Raw genomic sequence first — 27,982 nt, 5'->3', positions numbered from 1 at the left:
CTCTCTCTCTCTCTCACACACACACATATACACACACAACACACAAACACCGCAAGCAGACAGGCAGGCTGGCAGCCTTCTCACTACAGCCAGCGCTTCTTGGAGCCGCAGTCACAAGCAGCATCCCATGCCTTTCACCTGCTTGGGAGTAAAACACGCGTCCAGTCCGTGAAGCAGCCACGAAGGGCAGGAGCACCGAGGCGTCCGGGTAAACATGCTGGAAAACGGGAGGAAAGTGTTCAAGGAGGGTCTGCTGGAGAAACGGAGCGACGGGCTGCTGCAGCTCTGGAAGAAGAAACACTGCGTCCTGACCGAGGACGGCGTGCTGCTGCTGCCGCCCAAGCAACACGACCACCAGCAGCATCACGGCGGCGGCGGGGACGCGGGCAAAGTCAAGGAGCTCCACTTCGCCAACATGAAGACGGTGGACTGCGTGGAGCGGAAGGGTAAATACGTGTACTTCACGGTGGTCATGACGGAGGGGAAGGAGATCGACTTCAGGTGCCCGCAAGACGAGGGCTGGAACGCGGAGATCACTCTGCAGATGGTCCAGTACAAGAACCGGCAGGCGATCCTGGCCGTCAAGTCCACCCGGCAGAAGCAGCAGCTGCTCGTGGTGCAGATGCCCGGACAAAAGACCGTGCGCAGCTCTCCGAACGTAGCGTGACCTGCGGCGAGTCCCGCAGACACTGGTGCACGATTTGCGGTAAGACAGCTACAGGAGAAAGCGGTGGAGGGGGCTCCCCCGGGTCCGCGGACCACCCGGGGGTACCCTTTAAATTAAAAAGCGTTTATCTTCTGGATGTTTGAACCAAGAGCAGGGACGCGTGTTTTACTGTCAGTGGTCCAACTAATCCCACGAAACCAGGATTTATTTTGGTGAAACAAAAAAAAAAGTTTAGGAGCCCCCCGCGCGCTTTAGGCCTCCTTGTACCCCCCCTCGTGGAGGTGAATTCGCTCGCAAGAAAAGAGACTTCGACGGCAGGTTTGACATTTTATAAAAGGGTTTCTCACCAAAACCTACCTTTCGCTCTGATAACCGTAAAATGAAATGATGCCCCTGACATAATCACTTACAGTTAAGTAATTCCGACAATTCACTTCATCCATACATAACCGAAAGACTCGTGTGCGATTTAAAATAGTAGTCCATCTGTCTAAATCTAAATTTAAGCTAACTTTAAACTGGTGTAAAGATTCATGCACTAAAGTTTAAGTAAAGCTGAAGTGAAACATCGCGTGCCAAATTACGCGTAGATATGCGCAGACTTTGCAGGCGTATTCGTGAAGGTGCGCGCGCACATGACGTGAAGCCCACAAATGCGTCTTAAAGTGTTCTGTAGGAGCAGCTGGACGGAGCACGTGCAGCTTTTGGTCCAGTCAAACACTCAAAGCCAGCCTGAACCAACACAGATGTTTGTTTTTCCCAATTCACGGTGAAAAATAATCCGCATCAATTACAAATATGGCACAAACCCTCTTACTGAAGAGTCATTAGAGTGCATTATCTTTAGTTTAAACCCAAACCGCTGTTAAAACACATTCACTGGTTTTGTAAGAGGAATAGATTTCAAAAGCGATCCTTCCCCCACAGTAAATGTCCATAGATCAGGATTTTGCTGTTCTGTGGTCTTAATTAAGTGCACTGCAGAGGAGGAGACTGAGGACATTATTTGGAGATTATAGCATTTGCTGATGCTAATACTGTTAGACTATGTGACAGCAGAAAAACTCAGCAGAAATATGACTTTTTGTATATTTTGCTATTTGTGTTTATTTCTTTCTTTTCCATGCAAAAGCATAATGATATAAATAATGCATACACGCGCAATAGCCTGACTAACTGATTGCATCTGCAGGTTAACTCAGCTGGTGGATGAATCTGAACCCGAGGTGCATCTCTCCCTGCCGCTTCCCCACCGAGCCTCCATTCTCCAGGAGAACCCCTCTTCCATGCGGTGGTTTCCACAGACCTGCGCCTCGCCCTTTTTCAGTACAGAGACTTGTTTCACAAAAGACTCATGGACAAAAAGCATGTGAGAAAAAAAGAGCTGTGTTCTACCATGCGATGGGTTTATCTCTTATTTATTAGAAGTGTATATATATATTTTCTATAAAAATGTTACATTGTTGATAAATGGAAGAGGAAGGAGTGGCTTTGCGGTTCATAGCCTACAAGGCCATTGGAAATAAGCTTGCATATGTATTAGGATGGATATCGTAGGTTAGCCAAACCAGTTCACTATTAGTAGAATGTGTCACTGTCCATTGTTTTATTTTTCAACTGAACCAAAGACTCATTTCAAAACAATTTTTTTTCGCTTGTGCAGTGTTATAACTCACAATACTGAAGATCTGTAGGGAGTCTATAAGCTGATATACCTGCTCAGTATATACAAACATTATTTTCCGCTCTTCATTTGTATAGCGGCAGTATATGGGAGTGTTTTACGGTGTAAATCGATCGTAATTTTGTTTTTGTTTTTTTGCTGCATTCATAGATACAGAAGTTGTCTGATATCTTTGCTTTATGTGAGTCTTAAAACTAAAGAAGATGCTAGCTTATCACACTCAGCTGGTTTTCAGTGGTTACAGAGCAGAGCTTAGTAACAGCAGAAGATTATTAGTGCAAAGTAAAGTGGATGTGTGTGAGTTACAACACCAGTTTGCAGAATCTGAGCTGCAATCTGAGACAGGTTCAGTGGTTGTGCTAAATCTTTTCTGGCATGGCTGAAACAGAGAAGGAAAACTTAAAGAAACAGCAGACAGTCCCAACGTTCTCAGAGTTGTGTGGAATCAGAGATTGTAAAGCTTCTGTTTTTGAGTTTTACTGTCCTGTTAGGGGCCAAGCGAGTCTTTGCAGAGAGCTCATGTGGCTTTTAAGTTATATTAAGTTTCTTACCAACTTCTGAAATTTCAGGTTCATAGGAAATCCAAGTCCTTATTACTTGGCGTATTAAGTGACTACATAAGCATGATTGGGTTAACAGTATTACTATAGTGATTGTAGTATGTCTGTATGGACCCTACCTCCTCCTTCAGGGGCGGGCCGATCTGAACGAAACTTTGCACAGACACTCATACAGAGATTATTGACATTTATACATAAAAAAAGACCTATTTTAAATGCCAGCTCTTTTGATTTCCATATTCATAGTCTCCCCAAATGCAATGTTACCTTCTCCACTTGCAATTAGTTTCATGTGTCACGTTAAACCTACTTGGCCCGTGTAAAACTTAATGGTCATCAGAATTTGATTCTTTTAGAAACTTTGTAACTGAAAGAATCAACTAGTAAAAACTAGTAAAGCGCTATACAAATACAGACCATTTACCATTTTACCATTTGTTCAAATCACTGCTAAAGACGGAGAAATTGAAAAAAGTGCTGCAGGTCCAGATTTTGAGTTGTTCACTGTGATACTTACTATCAGTAAGTAATGTATCAACAAGCATTGTAGTTGTACAAATGTTTCTCTAATGTCCATGTTGCACAACAAAATATTGTGGCATTTAGACCTGATAGGTTTTGTTTTCCCAGTTAGCTGTATTTTGATAGGAGTTTGTGAATTTAAGCTAGCCAGCCATCCAAGTAAAGCTAAAGCACCGTCATTCGCTGTGCTAACAGACATTTATCATGACCACTGAGATTCTTTCTGTCTCTGTAGCAGCTCTGCCTCTGAGAAATGTTTGTAAAACCACAACACTCGTTTGCAAAGTTTTAATAGGCATGACATACTTTTCATGTGAAAGCAAACAGACCGATAATACTTTGAAACGGTGTGGTACATGGCAACATTTACAGGGACATGCTGGGTAATGGGCTCAGAAATGTCCTTGATTGGTTTTCACGATGGAGGAATATCGTGCTGTCAGGAAACATTTTATCTCACTGTGGCTCATGTCGTTTCCTGTTAGCTGGCAGTTTCCCTCTGCTATCCCCACTTGCCAGCGTATCACCGGCAGACCAGCACATGTCTCCGTGTTGTTGTCATCTCCCACACAGGGTCACAGCTTTGCCCTTTATCTAATGCAACTGGTGTGATGCTTCTCTGACATTCCTTCCTGTTGCCATCATTACACACAGTTATAGCTGTGCCCTTTGTAGCCACTGTTCAATTTCTTATTTCAACGTGAGATCTATTTTCATACCTCGATACAAGATACATTCCATTAAAAAAAACAAAAAAGCAAGAAAAAACCAAACCAAACTCAGTCTGTTGTCTCCTGTGCTTTCTTCTCCTGTAGCGGCAGATGAATGTCAGCCCTGCAGGGACTTTTCCGTGACCTGTTTAACTAGCTGCTGCTCTGTCCGTCTCCAGCCTTTCAGTGCTTTACAACCCCTGAACCTCTCACCCCATGTTTCCTGCTCTAAAAGTAGAAACCACAGAGAGAATTGGGTTTCACTGGCAGTTGTCGTTGCTCAGATAAACTGAGCGTGTAATGTCAAAAGCGCACGTGGCTCCAGCTCCTCCTCTGTTCAAAGCAGAGTTAATTTCATTAAACATGGTGCATGTGACAGGCAGCACTCTCTCCAACACAGGAATGCTGGACTACTCTGTGTGAACCATGTCCTTCATTACCTGTTCTACTTAATGTTCTTATCAAACAGAGCAGAGGCTCTAAGGTGAAGGCTAAGTATGTTTTTATTTCCTTGATGATCAGTGCTACAAGCTGTGACAACAGCAGTACAGGCAGAATGGTTGCGTAATTATCAGTAAGTTTGTGACATTAGCCCACTGGTCATACCAGGACAAGTTTGGAACAGCAAAAATACTTAGGTTAAAAGGTTCTGTTGCTTCTGAGCCGAACTTGTACTTTCGTTGTTGTTTTTGGCAATTTACACATTATTCTGAACACCAACTTTGAACAAGAAGAGATAGAAAAGGGTAACAAACTCAGTGTTTGGCACTACTTATGGATACAGTTTTGAAAATACTCAGTTTGCTGAAGGAAAGAATAAAGTTTAACAAGTATCCAGAATGATCTTTCTAGTTAAAGAGATCGCATTGTTCATTTCCATCCAGTAACACGTTAATTCCAGAGTTTTACTGCTAACAATAAGTGCATCACAGTCAATGTTTTCTTCTTAACCTAACAAAAGTGGTTAGCTTCTGTGTTCATTTGTAGCTCTGTGTTCAGACTGTCCTACAAAGCAGAGAAAGGATCAACAAGGATACGATTACAGTTCTTGCTGTTGTTGGAGACCGTCCAACATGGCAGCCGGCCCCTCTGAACTAGCCGCGGCAGCTGCTCTTCAAACATTACTTAAGAAGCCTCTGTAGTTCCGTCTTGGCATGTAGGATGAGCGCTAACTCATTCCTCACCATCAGCAGCTCTCTTTGATCTGGAGTATGATGTGGGGGACTTGGTTTTCACGATATGGAGGAATATCGTGCCACATATAGGTGCATGTGGCTGCGAGTGATTTAGGAAGAGCATCTAATCCAAACTTGTGGGGTCCCTTCGGGATACTCCGCTGCCATTGTTCCACCACCGGGCTACTCACAGGAAAGGACAATTAAAAAAAAAAAAAGGTTTCTTCTGTATCCAGCCTATTTATCAAGATGCTCACTCAATATCTCCAAACAAGAAGCTGATTCAAAACAAGACTATTTTGGGCGACTGGATTCTGGCTTATCCTTTATATGTCAAGTCCAGAAGTTAAAAGTTGACTGTGATATAAATTGAATCAGTATATCAGTGTCACATTTTAATACCTTCACCAGAGTTCTCTGTATTCTGTATTTTCCTACAGGTATCCCGCACAGACAAATTTGGGAATAATGAATAATTTCAGTTGTGACAAAAGGGCACGAAACAGAACAAAATCACACACATTGTACTGAAACTTGAAGCTCATCTTTGGTGCTGATGGAAGTTAATTCCACAGTGAGCGATTTCATAAGACCCTTTTGGATGAATAATACAAGTTTTAAGGTGTTGCACAAGCAATGCAATAAACAATGCAGCATAACAATTTAAGAATGAAGAGAGTAAGACACTAAACTAGCTCGTTGAAAGTCTTTATATGTTAAAAAAAGAACAGCTAATAGGATTTAAAGGTAGAAACTAAGCCAGCAAGTCTAAGATATTCAGGTCTATTTCCCAGACTTGAAGTTCACAGACAAATATATATATGTTTAAAGGTTGGTTTCATGTCCGACCACCTGCACAGGTTAAGATGGATGAAGACAGTGCAGGATTTTGTATGTTACATTTGAATGGAGCCTGCTTGCTTCAGGTGATGCTGTGATGAAGTTCAGCTGGCAGACATGCCTAGAAGTCTTTATCCCCTTCCCTTCTATAGTATAAACATGTAAAAAGAGCATAAACTCATCACTTAGTGTGTCTGTGTGTCCTTATCTGTTGCATTTAGTTTGTGGTGGATTTTCTGCCTACAACGCTTCAAGTCTTAAAAGTACATTCTTTACGAGATCCCTTCCAAAGCTGAGTCTTATATATTGCATTTGGAGCAGGTACACTCTGGCCCGGGATCTTTAAGCAGACCATTTGTATGTATGCCACAATACTGGCACTCAAATGGTGCATAAAAATTGTCAGGCCTTGTTGATTTTATAGTAGTGAATTCATGTGTCCATAAATTGCAGAATATTCCGGGTAACCAGCAACCTTCCCTGGATCCACTATTATATGATTAGGCTAAATGACTTTGTGAGAACTGCAGTATATGAGTGCCTCGGGCAGTCGTTGATCCTCAGACTGCATATCACTCATGTACAGTAGCTTATACGCTTGTTGAGAAAGTCGATTTAATTTAACCTAAGCTATAGTTCAGGTTAGCTTAGTATAACTTAGTATTCTAAATTGGTGTGACCACTTAAGTTGTTACAAATTTGCTACATTGTCTGTGTTTTACTTTAGCAGACAGTCGGGCGTTGTCTGCTCCTGCCACCAACTCTGTAAGGAAACACAGTTCCAGGAGAGTAAAAGCTGTGGAGCTGTGTTTCTGACCACCAGATGAATTTACGTCTATTAGTAAACTTGTTTCCTCCATAATGTTCTTTAGCTGTATTTGCTATTATCTTACTGGAAGTGGTGGCACTGGTTCCTGTCCACAAAAAGAGTAAGTCACTTCACACACTCTTCCGATTCTTTTAGAGGGTTGCCAATCAATATATGCCAGTCAGTGGTTTTCTTTACTCCCATTGGTTGTGGCTTCAATCGCAGTTCCTAGCTGAAGGTAGTTTGACTCAGTACCTGTTTAGTTTGTGTCGCGAACGATTATGTAACCTGTTTTTGCTACAAGTCACTGAGGCTACATTCACACGTACACGGGTATTTTTGAAAACTGAGATTTTCCCTTTTCATTTTAAAAAAAATATCCCGTCCACACGTGCAGTTTTGAAAAAATATCTCCGTTTTTTTACCATGTAAACGCTAAAAACAAAATGTTGGCCAATCAGACGTCCAGGAGCCTAGGAGGGAAAGAGTAAACAGGGTTTTGTACCCTCACAAAACCTTAAGTACTTCTGAAAAGTTGCCTAAGTGCCAGCTCACCTCCACCGCTGCCTCTTGTGCCCCGTCCAAAAATGAGGGGTCCTCGGTGATGAAAAAAGGATTATGAATAGGCTCACACCGGGGGACTCTTTTTTTCATTCTTCTTCTTTTTTTGTTTTAGTTTCTGGGTTTTCTTGCCCGCGATGGCCTAGGATGCTGTGCAGCTTGTTGGAGTTTCCGTGCCTGTGCTCATCCGAGGCTTCTGCTGCCCCAGCTCCTTGAGCCCACTCTTCCCAGGGGAAACGAGGGTGCACCCTGTCGCCTGCTGGGACTGCTCCCCGATTTTGGCTCAACTTCCTGAACAGATTAACAGGCCAGACTGGAACTGTCCATCTTGGGGTTACTATAATGTTCAGCTAAATGATATGCTGCAGCTATACAAAGATATGCAACATGGATACAATAATCTCATTTCATTTGCAAATTGAGGAGTGTGGATTTGCATGCAGTCATCATGTTTGTTAGACTTTGCACAGCAGGCGTCTGAAACACCTCTGACACCTTCATACTTTAATACATAGAGTATATTTTTCCCTTCGATTGTTAGTTTTTAAGGATTTTTTTTCTTTATGCTCAGCAGTTATGAAAAGGTGAGGTCAGCAGACCAGGCAACCTCTGATTATACATTTATGAGCCACACATCCTGCCACTGGACCAGCAAACCAGTTTTCTTCCTCATGTAGTAACTATGCCCCGCCTTCATATAACATTTTGATTTTGCTAATGTGCCTCTGTTATCTGACGCACACAGCATACTTTAACTCACTGTTTATACAGTGTGCAGAAATATGGCATGGTTTTTACAAGTGACAGCATTTCACGAGCAGTATTGTGCTTTTCTTCATAAGCAGTCTGAGAGTCAAATGCTCTACTGCTTTACGCTTGCTCTGAACATTTCCTGGTTTGTTTTGCTTTTATTCTGATATTTGTTTGCTTGATCATAGAAAAAGGTTTGGTCCACAAGTGTTGTTAACCACTGTCTAAAAGCCATAATCATCCTCAGCTGCCACTCTTATTGTGCTACATCAACGTCGTATCACGGCTCGTGTAGCAGCCGCTCAGATTGCTTCGTTATTCAAAGTGGCGAAGCGATAACAGGTACACAAAGAAAGGCCCATTATTCTGGGACATCTGGCGTCAGCCCGACTCCACGGGCTTCGTCAGACGGGGAAACAGCTCATCAGCGGAGAGAACGGAGTGCAGATTGTTCACACAGTAGCTGTTTTATTTTCTCCCTGCTGTGTGGGTGGAAGATAGATAGGTGTAAGACTGCTATACGGTGCTTTGTTCATGCTGCACGTTACAATCAGAGCCAACTTGTTTGAGCTTTTGTCTGTATTCCTGATGGACTGCACACCAGCGAGTGCTCCACTCAAGTTGCTGTTTTTTTTTGTTGGTTTAATCTAAGTTTCATTATTCTGTAGTCGGAACGCAAAATAAATGCTGCCATATTTTAGACCTTCATTTGAACTATTGAGCATTTTTAAACCATTATGCTTCATGTGATTAGCTATTAGCCGGCTGTGCAGTGTGGTAAAGCCATATAAAGAATCCAGGAATACTGAACCATCTGTTTAGTAGTACATAAACTGTGTGTTTTATAATTTCTATGTAAATGACCCAAATGGAAAGAAAAAAATAATAATTATAATGAGCAAGGCAAGCTGGCTCTTTGAGAAAGTATTTCAGCTTGTCAGTTTGCCCATTTCATTCCATGTGTGTATGTGTGGGCACAGACTGGAGTTTCAGTTATGCAAACATGTCTCCAGGCAAAAGTGCCGTGGAATATAAAATCATCGCTGGGCTTCTCTGTGATTCATAGACACTGTGACGTGTTTGGGGTTTAGTTGGTTTTTATCAGATAGCTACAGCTTTGTATTCCTTATAGCCTCTTTGCTTGAGTTATATCACAGATTTTCCTGTTAGAGAATGTTAGGTTAAGATAAAAGAGAAATAAGCAGCAACCTTTGGGGCTGAGAAGTGAAGCCAACATTGAAGTGTTTGAAATAGCTGTTGCTCTAGTGGCTACTTGAGGTTGGCTCCAAAAGCAATCAATCCCCGTTAAAACGTCGCACGGTTACCTCCTGATCCAAAACAAACAAACAGTTTTTGCATCTATGCATTATTTTAACGTCCCATATACGGTACTAGCACTTCAGCTTTTGCAGTGTACTCTGTCCCTCATAATTACAGCAGTGAACAGCAACCTGGTCAACCTGTGCATCGTCAGAAAGCCATGGACAGAACACAGAGGCTTCACAAAGTTGCTAAACTGAAAAGAAGCATGCACCATGGCCAAGATATATTTCTTCAATGCCCAAACTTCAAAATGTGACTTATCAAGGCAAGTTTCATCAAAGCAGAGGAAACAGCTGAGTCCAGCATTTTCAGACAAACTGCAGTTTTGCAATATTTGCCTTTTCAGTGCTGCCAGTTTGAGTTGTGATATTCAGGCTGTGAAAAATATGTGCGGCAACAAAATGAATATTTATTATTTTGCTTTTACATCTCAATACAGTGTTTCATTGATTGCTCCAAACTAGAACTGTGAGCTGGTTACAGATGAGGACAGAATCATTAGTCTGCTTTCCGTGTAAAATGTGAAATTCATTTAAAAAGTGCTGTTCAACAGAGCAGGACGTTTTGAGCTCTGCTTTTCCAAACATCTTGATTTTATTTCACATGCTTATATTTTACTTTTATTTTATTTTGCGGAAAGAAACAAAATGATCCACCCCACAGGACGTCACGGGACTCTCCAGGTTGTCCTTGGCATACTTCAGCCTCCCCCAAAGGTGTCTCATCTGGAGAAGTGGATTTTTTGGCAGTCCATTCCCGTGCTGGGTTCTGGTGAACATCTTTGTGACACTACAAAGTCACTCACTACTGTCTTGGCAGTTATTCCGGGGTCTTTAGAGACTTCTCTCACTAGTTTTCCTTCCAGAGTCTTTGAAGTCTTTCCTTTCCTACCTCTGCCAAGCTTGTTCTAAACTGTATGGCTTTCTTTGAATTTCAACTAGGAACACTTGAAGCCCTTTTCCACTAGTACCTACTCCTGCCGAGTACTAAAAACTACTACCTAATGGAAAACCCTAAAAACTGAGTCAAGTTGAGGCGAGCGAGCCAAGTAAGTGCTAGGACAACAATGGAGTAAATGCATCTTTTAATTTTGCGGGTGTTTTTGGGTTGCTGTCATCAGCTTGATTCTCTTGTTGATTCACTTTTTTGTAACTTGCATGTGATGGTGCCAAATATTTCTTTTGAAAATCAAAGTGTTTTGGAAATCCAGAGGGTGTAAAGGAGTTATTATTTTTTAATATTTAACACCGTGCCTTTATCTCTGCTTTTATGTTTGCTACTCAAATACACCTTTTCTCTGTGTCGCAAAAAGGAACTCCCAAAAGCCACGCTGCTTTGCAACAGTTTAGTGGCCTTTCATGCGATCAATAAAAAAAGCATGAATTTTAGATTAGAATTGAATAATGACACGGCACATTGAATAATTAAAGCCAGAAGGAAGTAGATTTTCTTTATCGACTCAGACAAATGTAATTTCTAAAATTCAACACAGTCAGGTGACCGTTAATGCACCTGTGGGTCTTTTTCTATTCAAACTCGTGCTGCTCTGTTTTCAAGCCTGTTTCTTTTATATTTGGACCAAAATGCATTTTCAGTCATTGCACCTTGTTAGATGTTGACATGCCCTCTAAAAAAAGTAAATACTGTGTCCTTAAATAGGAAAAGATGGTGTTTTTTTGCTCCAGCCCTGGGTGGTGTTGGTGTAATTCAAACTGTTCTTTACTCTGTGTATGTGTTGAGTCTGGAGCGTCTGTAGATTTGGCTTTGCTACCTGTCTCTGCACTTCAACCCTCTCCGTACTTGCTGGCTTTAGTCCTACATGACCTCCCACACACAGCAGCACCTGTTGCCAAACCACCCAGCAGAGGCAGAGCTGGTCAGCTGGCTCGGCTCTCCTTTCTCAGTGATTAGAGAAGAAAGTTGGTGATAAGAGTAGAAATGTCACTTTGGTCCTTCTTCCTGCTAAAAAACTCCATAAAATCCTGAGTGAGGGTTTACAGACACAGAGATGTGTTGGCTGTAAAACCGAACTTTATGAGATCAAATTTTTTATGACCAACCGACCTTTGGGAGTTACAGAAATCACAGAACTTGCAGTTTAGCTTCAGCACAGATCTGTCTCATCAAAGCCATTTTGTAAGAGGGCTACAAAATCAGTATTTCAGTTTAGTGAGTTGAAAAAGCAGATTCCAACCGGCTCCTGAATTAGGTTAATCAGTGTGGCCCTTATGCAATTAAGGGGGAAAAAGTACAAAATAATCACCCCAATCAAAATGTGAAGAAGGAAACTATCCACAGAAAGCAAAACTGTGATATGCGTGTAAGTGCTGCTGAGGCCATGGGCTGTGACTAGAGGAACTGCAGCTTTTGTCACTTTGGTGCTGGCTTTATTTTTCGGCTCCTGGGCTGCTCCTTGGCCATGACTGAGTGGATGTTAGGGGAAGGGAAAAAAAACGAGAAACATAGTGAGATATTTTTACTGACACATCTAGGTCAACACACTGACTTACCAGAGTCTCATGGTGATATTTATCAAATGAACTGAAGTTAACTAACCTGTTGACCTTCTCCCCACACATATTTAAATCCTTTGTAAGCGCTGCGTCATACAGACTGGTTTAAATAAAAGAGCGTTACAAAACTTTTCATCCCTAAATCTGCATGAATGAAGATTTATTGAACCACACTGATATGAAATCATGTCATTTCAGGACTATTGCAGTAATAAAGAAAATACAATCACTTGGTACATGTTTGGTCTTGTCTGTCTCTTCTTCTTTTGTTGGCTGCTTTTTTCACATAGGCAGGTTTTTGACATATTGAAATATAGAAAGTCCAAAATGTTTGCAGATCTGAACAACAAAAAACCGTCATAAGTAGACACACAGCACTGAGGAAGGGCAAAGGGCAGGGGGCACTCAGACAACATAAACACAAGGTAATAAGACTAGTGGAAAACAAATTAAATGCAATACAAGGCACACAAGATCAGAGATGATCAAAATAAAACTAGAAGCAGCTTACACTGAGAGGAGAGGACTGGAGGAACATAGTGAAAAGAGCACAAATAACAGAGAGCAAGAGAAAAACACGATACACACAAAACCCAAAAGAAATCACAAACCCATACAACTTTAAACTCGGGGTTCAAGACCCGGGGCCATGACACTCCCTCTCTTGTCCCTGAACCTGGCTCTGCTGGAGGTTTCATCCTGTTAAAAGGTAGTTTTTCCTTCCCACTGTTTCCCAGTGACTACTTATAGGGCTTTGACTGTTGAGGTTTACCTAAAGCACCTTGAGGTGACTGTTATTGCAAATGGCTGCTTATATAGGAGAACTGAATTGAACTGATAGAAGTAGAATGGAGTAGAGCTGAACAGCAAGTGTCATATTATAGAGTGTGCTCTTTTATTTTTAATAGTATAGCAAAACTCTCAAAATATGTTTTTTGCATCGTCTTTGTGTGTGTTTTGTCCAGTACTGTGCGTACATGGGTGAGAAGAATGAAGTAAATCCTTCTGAAAATTATAGTGTTTTTCTTCCCTTTTAGCTGAGTGGTAACGAAAACACGAGGTCTACAAAACAGCGATCAAATGTATTTATGTGACATTTATGTCCTCTAATGTAGGCAGGAGGCCAGTTGGGTGCGCGCGCACACACACACACACACACACACACACACACACACACACACACACACACACACACACACACACACACACACACACACACACACACACACACAGTATCCATTCCTTTATCAGAATGAATATGCAGCTGGTGTAAGCTTTAGACTCATGTATGCAAATATACACCAACAGTCTGTTTGACAGGGAAAAACACACACACACACACACACACACAGGTTATACCGTGTCTGCCTATGATAACAGCAGTCCAGCAGCTGAGCTGACTCAACCTTCCTTGCACCATCAAGGTCAGCGATAGGCCTGCAACAGCAGGCAAAGCTGTGTCTCAGCCAATGACGTACCTCCTTTGTTTGTGTGAAAAGCACAGTTCCTTTTTTGCATGAGATAATGTTGTTGTTATACTGGGATTATCTTCTGCCAGTAGCCAAATGGCAGTTTCTGAATAATGTAAACTGAGACACCAAAGCACTTTGCAGGTAAATTAATCTGGGAATATATGTTGGCCAGAACCAGTTTGGCAACTAAAGATACAACGTTTTCATGATTACAACGGCAGGATTTATTTTTATAGATATTGGCAGTAGCTGTTAATCAAATAATCAAATACTTTTTGCGGTTCATGCACCGTGAAGAACCATGAAATTGCTCTAAACAAAACTGGAGACAAGTGAACAGACATGTTTCTGTTTCAAACACTATACGATCAGGTAAAGAAGAAGGTGAAGCTGGGCCCCATCAATGTCCTGCCTTCATTAAAATCCCTCTCAGTGCTTGAGATGCACTTTAATGCATTGGTTATATAGAATCTTATTCTAACACACAGCAGTTGGTATGATTTCCCTAATATGACTTTCATATCTTCACCTTGAGCACTAATAGTGGCTCGTGGTAGATCTAAGGAGGAAATGTGCGAGTGCTGTGATGCTGTTTACTTCAGTGGGAGGAATTCCCACTCGCAAAAAGTGCGCAAGACGTGAGCATCCAACCATGGGATTAAAAGACACTTTAATCTGCTTAACCCCCCTCATACCGTTATCTGTGCCAGTTTTAACAGATGTTAAAGGTGTGTGTGCGCGTTATGCTGCATGCTATGCTGTCATCAATAAATGCCACAACACTCCTATGTTATGAAGAAAAAGCTCTAAGATGAGCACTGATGTTAGATACCAACTAGTCCATGTAGCGTGGTCGTCAGGCATCCATAACCGGGATTACTCTCATTCATATTATTTGATAAGTCTGGCATCAGCAGGTCTCCTTCTTTGCAGCAGAGCAGTGAGCACAGAGCCAACATGCACCATCTTTCAGATCAGCCCGTCTTATGTGTGCCTCTGAGCCTCATTTTCTATTTGATTTAGCCCCGTTTTTAATGAATGCAACCAACCATCAAACTGAAATGACTTTTGACTGTCCTCATAATGGTGCACCGGTTAATTCACCATCGTCTTTCGGGGGCTACTAGCTTGGCTGTGTTGCAGCGAGATTTCTGTTAATTTTCAAAACTGTCTGTTTATTTTTTTGTTTATTTTTTAAATTCAGACATGTTTTTAAAGTAGGCTCAAAAGTAGAAGGCTTGGGCAACATTACCTTAGCTTTACTTCACAAACAACATCAAATCCTAAGTCAGAAAACAGTAGGTCACGACCAGTGTTGGGTTATTACAGGAAAAAAGTAATGTATTAGACCTTATCTAGTGCAGTAAATTAGGAATTTGTTACACTACTTGTTACATTACTTTCTTGTTACAGTGCAAAATGACCTGAAACGCACTGTCACATAAGTAGCAGTTAGCAATATAAATAGGCTACAGTCCCCCACACCAACACAATCCCTATCCTAATAAGGACACGTGTACAATCTTTTATTTTTCACACATTTTCACACAAAGCTGACACTAAATCACCACAATGACTCTGCTGTAGAAAAATGTACAGACCTGCATGATTCTGGGTTCTCATCTAGCTTTGCCTTAGCATGGGATCTATGCAGATGCTTGAAGAGAGCTGAAGTTGTAATAGCAGGTTTATGTTTTTTACATCCTGGACACAGTTTCACCATCGCATTCTTACCCTTTTGTGCAATAAAAATAAGCGTGCCCGTATCGCCACTCCACAAAGCTGTGACCGCTCCATCATGTTCCTCCATCTGCACATTAACTTAAATCAGCTGACTGTGGTGCAACAGGAAGAAAAAAAACATATTTGTTGATTTTTTTTCCTTTTTATCCACCTGGTGTGCGGATAACTGAAGAAACTTTGCAAGACAAGTAGTAAAGTACCTGTCAAATTGAATACAGTTATACATTACAATATAGCATGACTGAGAAACGTAATATGATTACAGATACCCATAGTTGTCCACCTTCATCAGTCTATAATCTACCTTATCAGTTAGTTTTCGTAAAGAAAGTGCGTGCACATGCACTGGCCAGGTCTGCATCATAATATAAACAGTCTGCTTCTACTTGAGTCTATCAGGTAACATTAGTATTTGCTACCGTGCGGTGGTGCTCCACTAACACGCTGAAAATACTTTTTTGCAGCGATACATAGCCTGTTTGCAAGTGCTCCCTGAGATGTCACCTTGTTGGAAAGCAAATGTTCTTTTTGTACTGTGCTTGGAAGGTTTGTTAGTAAAGTTGGCAGCTAGAAGTGTACTTTGGATACAAAAAGTGGTTCAGACCTGTATGTCACCGTAAAGCTTTGTTAAATCTGTGGAGATTTTAACGTTAGCTTAAATCGCATCTTATTTTTTGTGACTCCTGGTGGGACTGTGAGTTTTTTGTTTTTCAAAGATGTAAACACAGAACAAGACACAGGAGATTAGGGGTAATTTTAGGGTGTACCAACAGTAGTCGACTTGACATTTGCCAAATCTGTATGAATACCCAACCGTTTGTCCTTAAAAAGCAACAACATTTTCCACTCAATCCTCTCCAATTACAGCTAATCTTTATTGCTTTTCCTGGCAGGAGGCCCCCCTGTGTGTTACATATCGTCATGATAAACACAGACATTGTTCAGTCTCCAGGAATGCGAATAAGCGGTGACGCACACTGTGAATCAGCACCCAAGCTGATACAAAAGTAGTCTGACTGTGGCTTTTCACAGCACACAGGTAGGCTTGTAATGTGTGTGTATGTGTGTGTGTGTAATGAGACTGATGCTTTTGATACTACCTTGTGTATATTTCAAGGCTAAACAATGTGGTGAAAGAAAACAGCCCCAGGACAAAGTTTCCTTTTGTTCCAGTGACTGTTTGTCTTTTGTTATGGATTCTCTAATAAAAAAATATGATGGTAATGAATACTGATATTTTCATATGAATAAGAATAAGCTGATACAACACAAACAGTACCTTACTGAAGATGATGTAATCTTTTAAGTCTTAGAGTCTTATTAAAGCACGTTATAACATGGTATAGTCTTGTCACCAACTTATATTAATTGCACTTATTGCGCTGAGTTGTATTGTTTGAGTGGGAATGTAAAATGTGAAGGAATGTTTTACAACAAATTCTATGTTGGAAATGTCAGCTTGTCCTGTTTACCAATAAATTTGAGCTACAGTCACTTTTAATTTGACCGTCCACCACTGGAGATCTGTGACAAAGTGGGTGAGAAGACCATTTGTCTACATTCTTAGTTAACATTCTTGTTTTGATTTAACCATATTTCACATGTAATCTGCAATAGGCAAACATCTACTATCCCGGGTTTATGTTCTGCACTTTTACAGATTATATAATATAACATCTTGGTTTAAATCAATTCATACAAGTTTGTTAAGTTAACATGTTATTTATTTCAACTGTTAATTTGTATTGTTTGAACTTACCTTTACCTACCTGTCTTCCAGAAGCAAAAGGAGGAAATGTAGTTCTACTTCCTGCTTTATACCTTCTGGGTTCATCTGAGGTCACAGGAAGAGACCAAGGGCAGGAGGGGAAGAATTCTTATAATTTAATAAAGTTGATTTTAAAGGGTTTATAAAGAAATAGATTTAATGTTGTGATATGTATTGATTACACCAGAGTTTATGTTGCCAGTCAAGAGGAGTAGTAGAGGATGAATATAATCATGTTCATCTCACCTACCTACTGAATGGAATAGTCCAGAGGAGAAAGTGTTTGATTAAGGGGACTATTTAAGCAGACGAACTCAGGTGTTTCAGAAGAAGGGTTCAGGTCAGTGTAGCTGTGTGCAGTTTGACCTTAATTTCCGTTGATTTAAGTTCAGTTATGTTTATTTGAATTGAGTTAATTATAGAGTTGAGTTTCTTATTTGTTTCTTTGTAAATATTCTTGGGCCACAGAATGGTGAATAAATCACTTGCTACACTGGACAGCATCAGTCTCCTGCACTTCTTTGACCGCTTAAGTCGAGTCTTACCACATTTGGTGGCAGCAGCAGTGGGATTCCAGGCCAATTAAGGAGTGGAGAAGATGTCTACCCGAGCAAAGAGAGGGCATGTTCCAGAATGTGAAGCAGATGATTTACAAGATGGCAGCGACCAACAAGGGGCAATAAGTGGCCATATTTCTGGACAAGAGAATGTGGCTGAATTGTCCAAACTTTTGCAAACTCTGATGCAACAGCAGGCTGAACGTGATGCTAAACTGGAGCAAGAGCACAAGCGCCAGGATGATAGATGGAGGCAAATCCGGCATCAGTTTGCCCAGCTTCAACAGCAGATGCAGCATGGCAATCTAGAGCATCAGTTACTTGAAGTACAAGCATCTACATCGGCTTCTTCGAGAGCACCTACTCCAGAACCATCTGCCAGCACACAAGAATCAAATAGGCTTGACTTGGAGCCGGCACATCAACGCAGTGAGGCACAGCTTTCAACACTGGTGAGACATTCAGGCTGGAAGGGGCCAAAAATGCAACCTTACAATGAAGGTGAGGACATTGAACATTATTTAATCACCTTTGAAAGAATTGCTCATGCTTGCCAGTGGCCGCGAGATGAGTGGGCTCTTCACCTAGCACCACTGCTAGCTGGTAAAGCACGTTCCGCTTATGTAGCCATGGATATTGATGACACTATGGACTATGCAAAAGTAAAGTGTGCTGTCTTGCAGAAATATGAAATAAGTGTTGACACCTATCGAATGAGGTTTCGTTCTAGTACCTTTGGAGCAGAGGAAACACCAAGGGAGCTGCAGGTCCGCCTAAAGGAGTTGTACATCAAGTGGATGAATCCTGAAACAAAGACAAAGGATCAAATCGGAGACGCCATCATCATGGAACAGTTTCTCAAGGTTTTGAATCCTGATCTTCGGACGTGGGTTAAGGAACGTAACCCAAAGACTTCCAAGGAAGCAGCAGAACTGGCTGAAGCTTTCTTAGCAGCTCGTCGACCATCAAAAGACTTCACACCAGTTAAGTCAAATTCCAACGTGCCATTCAACAAGTTAGGTGGTGGCCCTGACTTGAAAGTTAAGCACACAAGACAGAACTGGTATAACTCAGATCCTGCCAGATCTGAGACAAAAAATAAAACCAATAAAGCATGTCATTTGTGTGGTCAGATAGGTCATCTTAAAGCTCAGTGTACAAAGATGTCTGTTAGTAAAAATTACATGTGTTCTGCTAGACAAACTGAAGTCAGTGAGAATCACAAAAATGAAATTGAATGTCAGCAACGTGAGCCATCAATTGGGGTATTTGTTGAAGACAAACCCTGTGTAGCTCTGTTAGATTCAGGAAGTAATCGCTCTCTGGTTAGACAAGACAGTCTTCCCAGGGATGTGATCTTTTCAGGAGCAACAGTGGATGTGTGCTGTATTCATGGTGATAAGGTATCATACCCAGTTGCTGAAGTTGCAATTGAAGTAGAAGGCCAGTGTTACACTCTTTCAGTGGGAGTGCTGCAAACGCTGCCTTATCAAGTGGTGTTGGGCCGTGATCTCCCAATACTCACAGAGCTAATAGCCAAGCATCCCTGTCAGACTGAAACTGTTGAAAGTTTGTTAGCGGTCACAAGGTCAAAAGCTAAGGAGCTACAGGTTAATGCTTTGGGTTGGGATGAATTGCCTTTTGCAAATGAGGATGCCCCATTGGACGAGTCTAGCACTCGTTCTAAACCAAAAAAGAGCAAGAGACAGAGAAGACATGAAAAGGTGAAGGGAACAAGAGTAGCTGAACACATTTTAGATCCTTTAAAGACTGAGTCTCTCCCCAGTGCTAGTCAGGTTGCTAGGCTTCAGAAAGAGGATCTAACACTTAAACCATTGTTCTCTAAATGTGTTCCAGAGTCAACTACAGTTGAGGGAAGGCAGGAAGTGTTTGTGGTTAAGGGAGATTTGTTGCATCGCCGTAGCAAGATTGGTGACCAGTTGGTGATCCCCCAGAGTTTGAGATCTACCATTTTGAAAATGAGTCATTACATTCCCTGGGCAGGACATTTGGGACAATCTAAAACATTTTCTAGAATGAGTCCCAGATTTTACTGGCCCCAACAGTTCAGTGATACGGTACAATACTGTAAAGCTTGCCCACAGTGCCAGTTAACAGCTCCAGGCAGGAAAGCAGATAGAGCTCTGCTTATCAGTATGCCCATCATTGATACACCCTTTTCACGCATTGCCATGGACATTGTTGGCCCACTAGAACAGAGTAAAGCAGGTCATAAGTACATACTTGTAGTTTGTGACTATGCCACAAAATGTCCTGAAGCCTTCCCCCTGAAGAAAATAAAGGCTCGTCAGATTGTTAACTGCCTGATTCAGTTGTTTTCCAGAGTAGGTATCCCAAAAGAAATCATCACAGATCAGGGGACCAATTTCACTTCTAAGATGCTTAAAGAAGTATATAGTTTGTTAGGGATCCAGGGTGTCAAGACCAGTCCTTATCACCCACAGACTGATGGCCTTGTGGAGCGATTTAACAAGACGTTAAAATCAATGCTCAGGAAATTTGTGAATGAAACAGGGTCAGATTGGGACCAATGGCTCCCATTTTTGTTATTTGCCTACTGAGAGGTTCCACAAAGTTCTACTGGGTTTTCACCATTCCAGCTACTTTATGGGCATCCTGTCAGAGGTCCAATGGATGTTCTGAAAGAAGCTTGGGAGGGTTCGATGTCAGAGCAGAGGTTTAGTGAACTCTCACATGTCCTCAAAATGAGAGACAAGCTAGAACATTTCCAAGAACTTGCTAATAACAATCTGGCCCATGCGCAACAGCGGCAAAAACAAAGATATGATAAAGTGTCAAGAAGAAGAGTCTTCCGTGAGGGACAGAAAGTTCTTCTACTTTTGCCAACTTCTGAGAGCAGTCTTCTTGCAAAGTGGCAGGGGCCATATGAAATCACAAAGAAGACAGGCCCAGTCACATATGAGCTTCATTTACCAAACCGTCGAAAGAATCATCAAGTGTTCCACGTCAATCTTTTGAAAGAGTGGACTGACCAGCCACAGGACTCAACATCCATGTGGGCACGTACAGTTGTGGATGAGGAAGAGCCTCAGGAGCAGTACTTCCCTTCTTCAGCTGTCAAAACTGTGTTTCCAGATTTAAACCATTTGCCTTTGGAAAGACGTCAGGAGGTGCAATCACTTATGACCAAAGAACTCTTCAGTCTAAAGCCAGGTCGTACACACCTCATTGAACACAAAATCACTTTGCATTCTCCAGACCAACGGCCAATTAGAGATACCACTTGCCGTATCCCAGCTAAGCTATTGCCTGAGTTGAAAAGTGAGCTGGAGGAGATGCTGGCTGCAGGAATCATTGAGCCATCGCACAGTGAGTGGTGTAGCCCTGTTGTGCTTGTACCAAAGAAAGATGATCCTAAGCTTAGATTTTGTGTAAACTTTTCTAAGTTAAATTCTGTGTCTGCTTTTGATCCTTATCCAATGCCGAGGGTTGATGAACTAATTGATCGTTTGGGAAATGCTAAATTTCTGACTACCCTTGACCTCTGTAAAGGTTATTGGCAGGTTCCCTTGACAGACTCATCTAAGGACTTAACAACATTCAGAGTGCCGAGTGGACTGTTTAGATTCACAGTGATGCCCTTTGGTTTGCATGGAGCACCAGCTACATTCCAAAGGTTGGTGGATCGAGTGTTGAAGGGTGCAGAACAATATGCAGCTGCCTACATTGATGACATTGTTGTTGTTTATAGTGGTACATGGGAAGATCATCTGAAACATCTTGCTGATGTGTTTCGACGTATCGCAAATGCTGGACTTGTCATAAATGCCAAGAAATGTCACATCGCCAAGCCCGAGGTGCAGTACCTGGGTTATGTAATAGGGGGTGGAGGCATTCGCCCTCAGGTTGGAAAAGTGGATGCAGTTGCTGCAGCACTCTTGCCAAACACAAAGAAAAGGTTGAGATCATTTTTGGGATTAGTAGGTTGGTATCGTCGACTAATTCCAAATTTTTCATCAAGAGCAGCTTTATTGACTGACATGACAAGAAAATCTAGTCCTACAAGGATCAGGTGGACGAAAGATGCTGAGAATGCATTTAATGATTTGAAAGACTGTTTGTGTCAGAAACCTGTTTTGCAGTGTCCAGATTTTAACCTTCCATTCACAGTACAAACAGATGCCTCTGAGGTGGGTCTGGGAGCTGTTTTACTGCAAGGAGAGGAAGGGCAGCAGTTGCCTGTCCAGTACATCAGTCAAACTTTTTCCAAGGGAAATGAGGTATTCGACCATTGAAAAGGAGGCATTGGCGATTAAATGGGCTCTAGACACCTTGCGATATTATCTTGTTGGGAAAGAGTTTGTTCTTGAGACTGATCATCGTGCTTTGCAATGGATTCATAATATGAAAGACACTAATGCCAGGATAACAAGATGGTATTTATCTCTCCAGCCTTTTCGTTTCCAGGTCCAGTATAGACCTGGACATAAGAATGTCATTGCTGATTTCCTGTCCCGTGACTCAGAGGAGTAACGGTCTTAAGGGGGGGGGGAGTGTGACAAAGTGGGTGAGAAGACATTTGTCTACATTCTTAGTTAACATTCTTGTTTTGATTTAACCATATTTCACATGTAATCTGCAATAGGCAAACATCTACTATCCCGGGTTTATGTTCTGCACTTTTACAGATTATATAATATAACATCTTGGTTTAAATCAATTCATACAAGTTTGTTAAGTTAACATGTTATTTATTTCAACTGTTAATTTGTATTGTTTGAACTTACCTTTACCTACCTGTCTTCCAGAAGCAAAAGGAGGAAATGTAGTTCTACTTCCTGCTTTATACCTTCTGGGTTCATCTGAGGTCACAGGAAGAGACCAAGGGCAGGAGGGGAAGAATTCTTATAATTTAATAAAGTTGATTTTAAAGGGTTTATAAAGAAATAGATTTAATGTTGTGATATGTATTGATTACACCAGAGTTTATGTTGCCAGTCAAGAGGAGTAGTAGAGGATGAATATAATCATGTTCATCTCACCTACCTACTGAATGGAATAGTCCAGAGGAGAAAGTGTTTGATTAAGGGGACTATTTAAGCAGACGAACTCAGGTGTTTCAGAAGAAGGGTTCAGGTCAGTGTAGCTGTGTGCAGTTTGACCTTAATTTCCGTTGATTTAAGTTCAGTTATGTTTATTTGAATTGAGTTAATTATAGAGTTGAGTTTCTTATTTGTTTCTTTGTAAATATTCTTGGGCCACAGAATGGTGAATAAATCACTTGCTACACTGGACAGCATCAGTCTCCTGCACTTCTTTGACCGCTTAAGTCGAGTCTTACCACAAGATCACTCTGCTCCAGAAAAGAGGGAAGAGTTTTTTTTGTTTTTTTTTTTATAGTTACAAAGCAGGAATTCATATATTCAGAATAATCAAGCACTTCTGTTGACGTCTATATAAACAAATATTCCTTTTTGCCAATCATACTTTCTGAACTCATTACTCTGGCAACCTTACAACAACAATAATAATAATACAACTGTATTTGTATAGCACTCTTCAAATAAACGCACTGAACTGCCCTTCCAAGTCTGTGACTGAGTTCACCTGCCTTGATCCACATGACATAAATGGGTAACATAAAAAGAAAACAGGTGAGTTTTGAGTACAGAGCCCTGAGGTACCCCACAGATCATCTTCATAGAAGATGGCAGTGACTGTCCAATACTAAAAGACTGATCCTGTAAGTAAGAATAAAGCCACCTTAAAAGTCAACCAGAAATGGCTTTGCTTTAGTCCTATATTCAATATTTTACCTTTTATATTAAATCTCGTTCATTGGGGTCTTTGTGTTTTCTTGATGTTTGGGTGTTCCAAACACTGAAACGTTTTGTAAAACTGGTTGCTTATAACCCATCCCTACATAAATCAGTAGTAGGAAATTAAGAGGTTTATTAGCCTGGTGCTAGCAACACCATGCCAATACATTTTAAATCTTCCCTCCTCAGCTAACGTAATACATACTAAAGGTTTGGAGTAATGGCAAGAGTTTATGCGCACATAAATAAAGATTATACATGAGTCTTCTTACAATATATAACCTAATAATATTTTCAGTGGGTATCAGTACCTGTTGACTAAGCCATACTAACTTAGTCATACTTTATATGACTTAGTCATATAAAGTATGACTAAGTCATATAAAAAACTGCTCAAGAAAAAAGTTGCTTTTGTATTTTTTGAAAGTTTACGTGTTGTTGCAAGTTCAGAACTGGTTGAAGCTCCCAGGCTGTCATCTGATAATGTGGAACAATAAAAGTCTTTCTTTCAAAGGCAAACAGAACGTCGTGGAAACAGATTCAACTCTTTGTTTGCTGTTGCATCTGATATCAGGCCTGTAATGCTGATATGGGTGATTGTTGTTCCAGCCTGGTAGAGTGTTTAATATTCAGACGACACTATCAGCATCCTGGTACTGAACACTGGCATCAAGCAGATTCATTTCTTCTTCATTTCATAACAGTGCAGATAAGCTTGTTGATTATCTTTATCTTTGAGTGCCACTGTATATACATATGATGTAAATTATGTGTTACACCATTACATTTGCTCTAGATTTTGCCATCTGTTACAGATTAAATACACCTATATAGAGTTATTTAGAAGAAAATTGAGGCTGTAACAGGTCCAATGATGATTTTTTTAACTTCTTCTGAAGGCTAAGTCTTAGGTGGTAATCCTAAACCAAACCCTATCGTATTTTGATACAGTGGCAATAAATAAAAAGAATAAATGAATAAAATTAATGTTTCTCCCACTGAAACCACTACGTCCAGATGAACGGTATCAACTTCTGAGAAATAAAATTAAGTAAAAGAATAGTTTTTGATGTGTGTCAGTTTGAATGATTATTTTCTTTGTTCCCAAGCTTGCTAAAATGGGTTTCCAGCTGCACTCCGCTTGAGGTGGATGACCTATGTGTCGGCTGAATGCTGTTTGGGTTAACAAGTGGGCTTCACTCCCTTCACAAAGGGAGTGAAGGCAGACTTCAACAGAAATGGGATCAGTATGAAAACAACACGAAAGACCAAAAATACAGCATGAACAGTAGAGACAGTGGCTGCAGTGAACTGTTCATTGTTTCTCTTGATGTCCTTAAGTGTTATCAGACTGCTTCCACAAACATTTGTGAAAGAATTGTTTGCTCTCAGGAACTCAGTGAAATCCAGTGTGGTACCACCTGTGCAAGTCCAGCTGTTAAATTTCCTCCCTAAGCCAAATATTCCACAGCACACCACCACTGGACTCTAGAGCAGTGGAGATGTTTTCTCTGCTTCTAAATCTGGAACGTTGATGGATGAGTCATTGTGCCTTGTTCAAAATTTAGTGGAGGGGAAATTATGGTGTGGCGCTGGCTCTGCACCTTAGTTCCAGTGAAATAAGCTCTTAATGGTTCAGCATACCAAAACATTTTGGACATTCTCATGCTTCCAGTTTGGAGATGGCCCCTTCGTGTTCCATCATGACTGTGCACCAGTGCACAAAGCAAGGTCCATAAAGACACGGATGAGCAAGTTTGGTGTGGAAGAACTTGACTGGCCTGACTTCAACTTGTTAGAACACCTTTGGGATGAATTAGAGCAGATTGTGAGCCAGGCCTTCTTGTCCAACATCAGTGTCTGACCTTACAAAAGTGATTCTGGAAAAGTAGCCACAACAAGTCACAAAGGTACTTGAATTTCATTCCTACAAGATATATTTAGTGTGTCCTTTCCTTTAATGCTGCAGTGAACTTTGGGAGACTTCCAAAGTTCATGGTAATTCAAAGTACTTCAGGGCCTGTTGCAGATATGGAAGAATCCAGCTCAAGCCATTCGCTGAATGTCCCCCTAAACTAAGATCTCTATGTGACAGAAAATTTCAGCAATCAGGGCAGTTCTTTCAGAGCAACAGACTGCTGTCTATGGCTTTTAAAATGTCTCTGCAAAAACAGCAGCCAAATAGTACCCTTTAATAATATATAGTATTATGAACCATAATACTAGAGTTGTGTGTACAGTACATATGTCTTTTTCCAGAAAAGTGACCTTATTAAATTCACCATTAAAGTACCCACTGGAGATTCACTTGTACAGGACAATTTAGAAGGTGAGAGCAGTTTTACTTTGATTCTCGTTTGTTTCCTTCACCAGAAAGCCAAGAAAACTCAGATGAGGTTGGTGGTGGATGCAATGGAGAGGGCAGAGAAAGAGGACCAAAAGGCTTAGGGAAGCATAGTTCCTGATGTTCAAAGGGCGCTTTTGTTGTAGGTACTAAAATATCCACTGACACTGAAACAGGATTAATCAGCATCTAAATGCCAATTACCTGTACCTGTTATTAACCTCTGTCTCTCTTCCACAGCATGTCTTTATCCTGTCTTCCTTCTCTCACTCCAACCAATCACGGCAGATGGCCCCGCCCCTCCCTGAGCCTGGTTCTGTCGGAGGTTTCTTCCTGTTAAAAGGGAGTTTTTCCTTCCCACTGTCGCCAAAGTGCTTGCTCATAAGGGGTCATATGATTGTTGGGTTTTTCTCTGTATCTATTATTGTAGGGTCTACTGTTCATTATAAAGCACTTTGAGGTGACTGTTGTTGTGATTTGGCGCTATATAGATAAAACTGAATTGAATTAATTACACTGTATTATGGTTGCACCTTAGTAACTAGCTGATAATTCACCAGCTGTCCCAAAACGTCCAAATATGTTCATGTCTATTTCCAAAAAAGGGGGAAAAATCAAGATGGTGATGGCCCACTTGCCAAACAGCAATCCACACACCAGCAGATGATCTGATGTGTGTGTCTTTACTCTTTACTCCATCTACACATCTCTGATCCATGTTCCCTTTTCTACCTTTCTTTTTATTCTTTAATCTTACACCCCCCCATTTTCTCTTCCTCAAAGTAATACCTGTTATTTTTCATCCTGTCATTGTTGCTCGTTTTATTTCTTGTCTGCTCAGCTCCCCTAACCTTCTTTCCAATTGTTCATCATTTTCTCCTCATTTCCTCTCCTTTCCCTCCTCTCGTCTTCTCACCTTTCCTTGCCACCATTCGTTTTAATCTTTATTCCATCCTTATTCTTCTCCTTTGAAGACTTATCATCTTTTCTATCCGCCATTGCAGTTTTTCTCCTCCTACCCTCTTTTCATCCTCTCCTATTTTCCAATTCTCTTCCTTCTTCGCTGTCGTCTCATTCCCTCCCGATTCCTGTTAGTTCACCTTTCATTTTCATTCCACATTCCTTCTCCTCACCCCTCCCCAGGCCGTCCTCCTGTACGCCGCTGTGTCGAAGGACAATGATCTCATTCACGCCCACCTTGGAAAAATGTTTGACGCTCCCGAGTGCTGACAGGTACTCGTGCAATGCCACTGGATGGCTGGGGGACCCTCACTGATGGGGAAAAATTGAGATGGGGCGAGAGTCAGTATGTTGAGATGGATGATGTGTGGGAAGTGAAGAGTGCACAGAGAGTGAATCATGGGATAGAAAGATGGAGTGAAAAGGGACAGAGAGGCGTCTTTCAATGTCACCCTGTAATCCAACACACTTTATCGTTGCCTCTCCTCCCCCGCTTTATTTCTTTTCCTCTCTCTCTTTCACTTACATACCCCCTCTTCATATTCCCTCTCACAGACAGGTACATGCATTTTTCTCACAGCAATACTGTCACATTTATGAATGTTCACAGACTGCAGAGTGAGGTACGTGAGCGAAAAAGAGGCCGTCTGTGTGAAATTAAAGTAATTGTCACTGCGAGGGCTGCTGCCAGTGACAGTCAAGAGCAGCTGACCCGGAACTGCTTGATTTTACCAGTTTTAATCCAGAGTGTGTCTAATTGCACCGAACTGAAGAAGAAGTCTGTCTTTCTCACTCACCTCTTGTCCCTCTCTATATCTTTATATACCACTCTGCATTTATTATTATGAAGAAAAGCATCATTTCTATGTGTGAATTTATACATGTGTTTACTAAAAGTAGTTCAGTTATTATTAATCTCTGGCTCTCTTCCACAGTGTGCCTTTTGTCCTGTCTCCCTCCCCTCACCTCCAAGCGGTCGTGGCAGATGGCCTCCCCTCCCTGAGCCTGGTTCTGTGGAGGTTTCTTCTTTTAAAAGACAGTTTTTCCTTCCCACTGTCACCAAGTGCTTGCACATAAGGGTTTGACTGATTGTTGGGGTTTTTTCTAATATTTTAGCGTGTTTACTTTAACATTATAAAGGACCTCGAGGCAGCTGTTGTTGGGATCTGGTGCTATATAAATTAAACTGAACTGGATTGAAGTGAAATGTGTTTGGGGCTGGAC

The 27,982-nt window shown here is 41.3% G+C and overlaps 1 protein-coding gene across 1 annotated transcript; it reads left to right on the top strand.

Moving 5' to 3' along the window:
• The first annotated feature begins 22 nt into the window (after positions 1 to 22).
• On the top strand, positions 23 to 6,212 carry phlda1 (pleckstrin homology-like domain, family A, member 1). Its single transcript, XM_085386670.1, has 2 exons — positions 23 to 706; positions 1,860 to 6,212. Exon 1 carries the CDS (start codon positions 215 to 217, stop codon positions 665 to 667), a length of 453 nt encoding a protein of 150 aa, XP_085242796.1. The 5' UTR covers positions 23 to 214; the 3' UTR covers positions 668 to 706; positions 1,860 to 6,212.
• Positions 6,213 to 27,982: the final 21,770 nt, after the last annotated feature.

Source organism: Rhamphochromis longiceps, linkage group LG17 (genome assembly GCF_057381845.1).
Source record: "Rhamphochromis longiceps isolate RC_006_pf linkage group LG17, R_longiceps_female_GT1.1, whole genome shotgun sequence".
Lineage (NCBI taxonomy): Eukaryota > Metazoa > Chordata > Actinopteri > Cichliformes > Cichlidae > Rhamphochromis > Rhamphochromis longiceps.
Note: the sequence above shows the minus strand (reverse complement) of the source record. Positions and strands in the feature narration are given on the sequence as shown.

Bases quoted from the DNA above. Each gene is read 5' to 3' on its own strand.
- phlda1 (XM_085386670.1), top strand. From the start codon at position 215: ATGCTGGAAAACGGGAGGAAAGTGTTCAAGGAGGGTCTGCTGGAGAAA.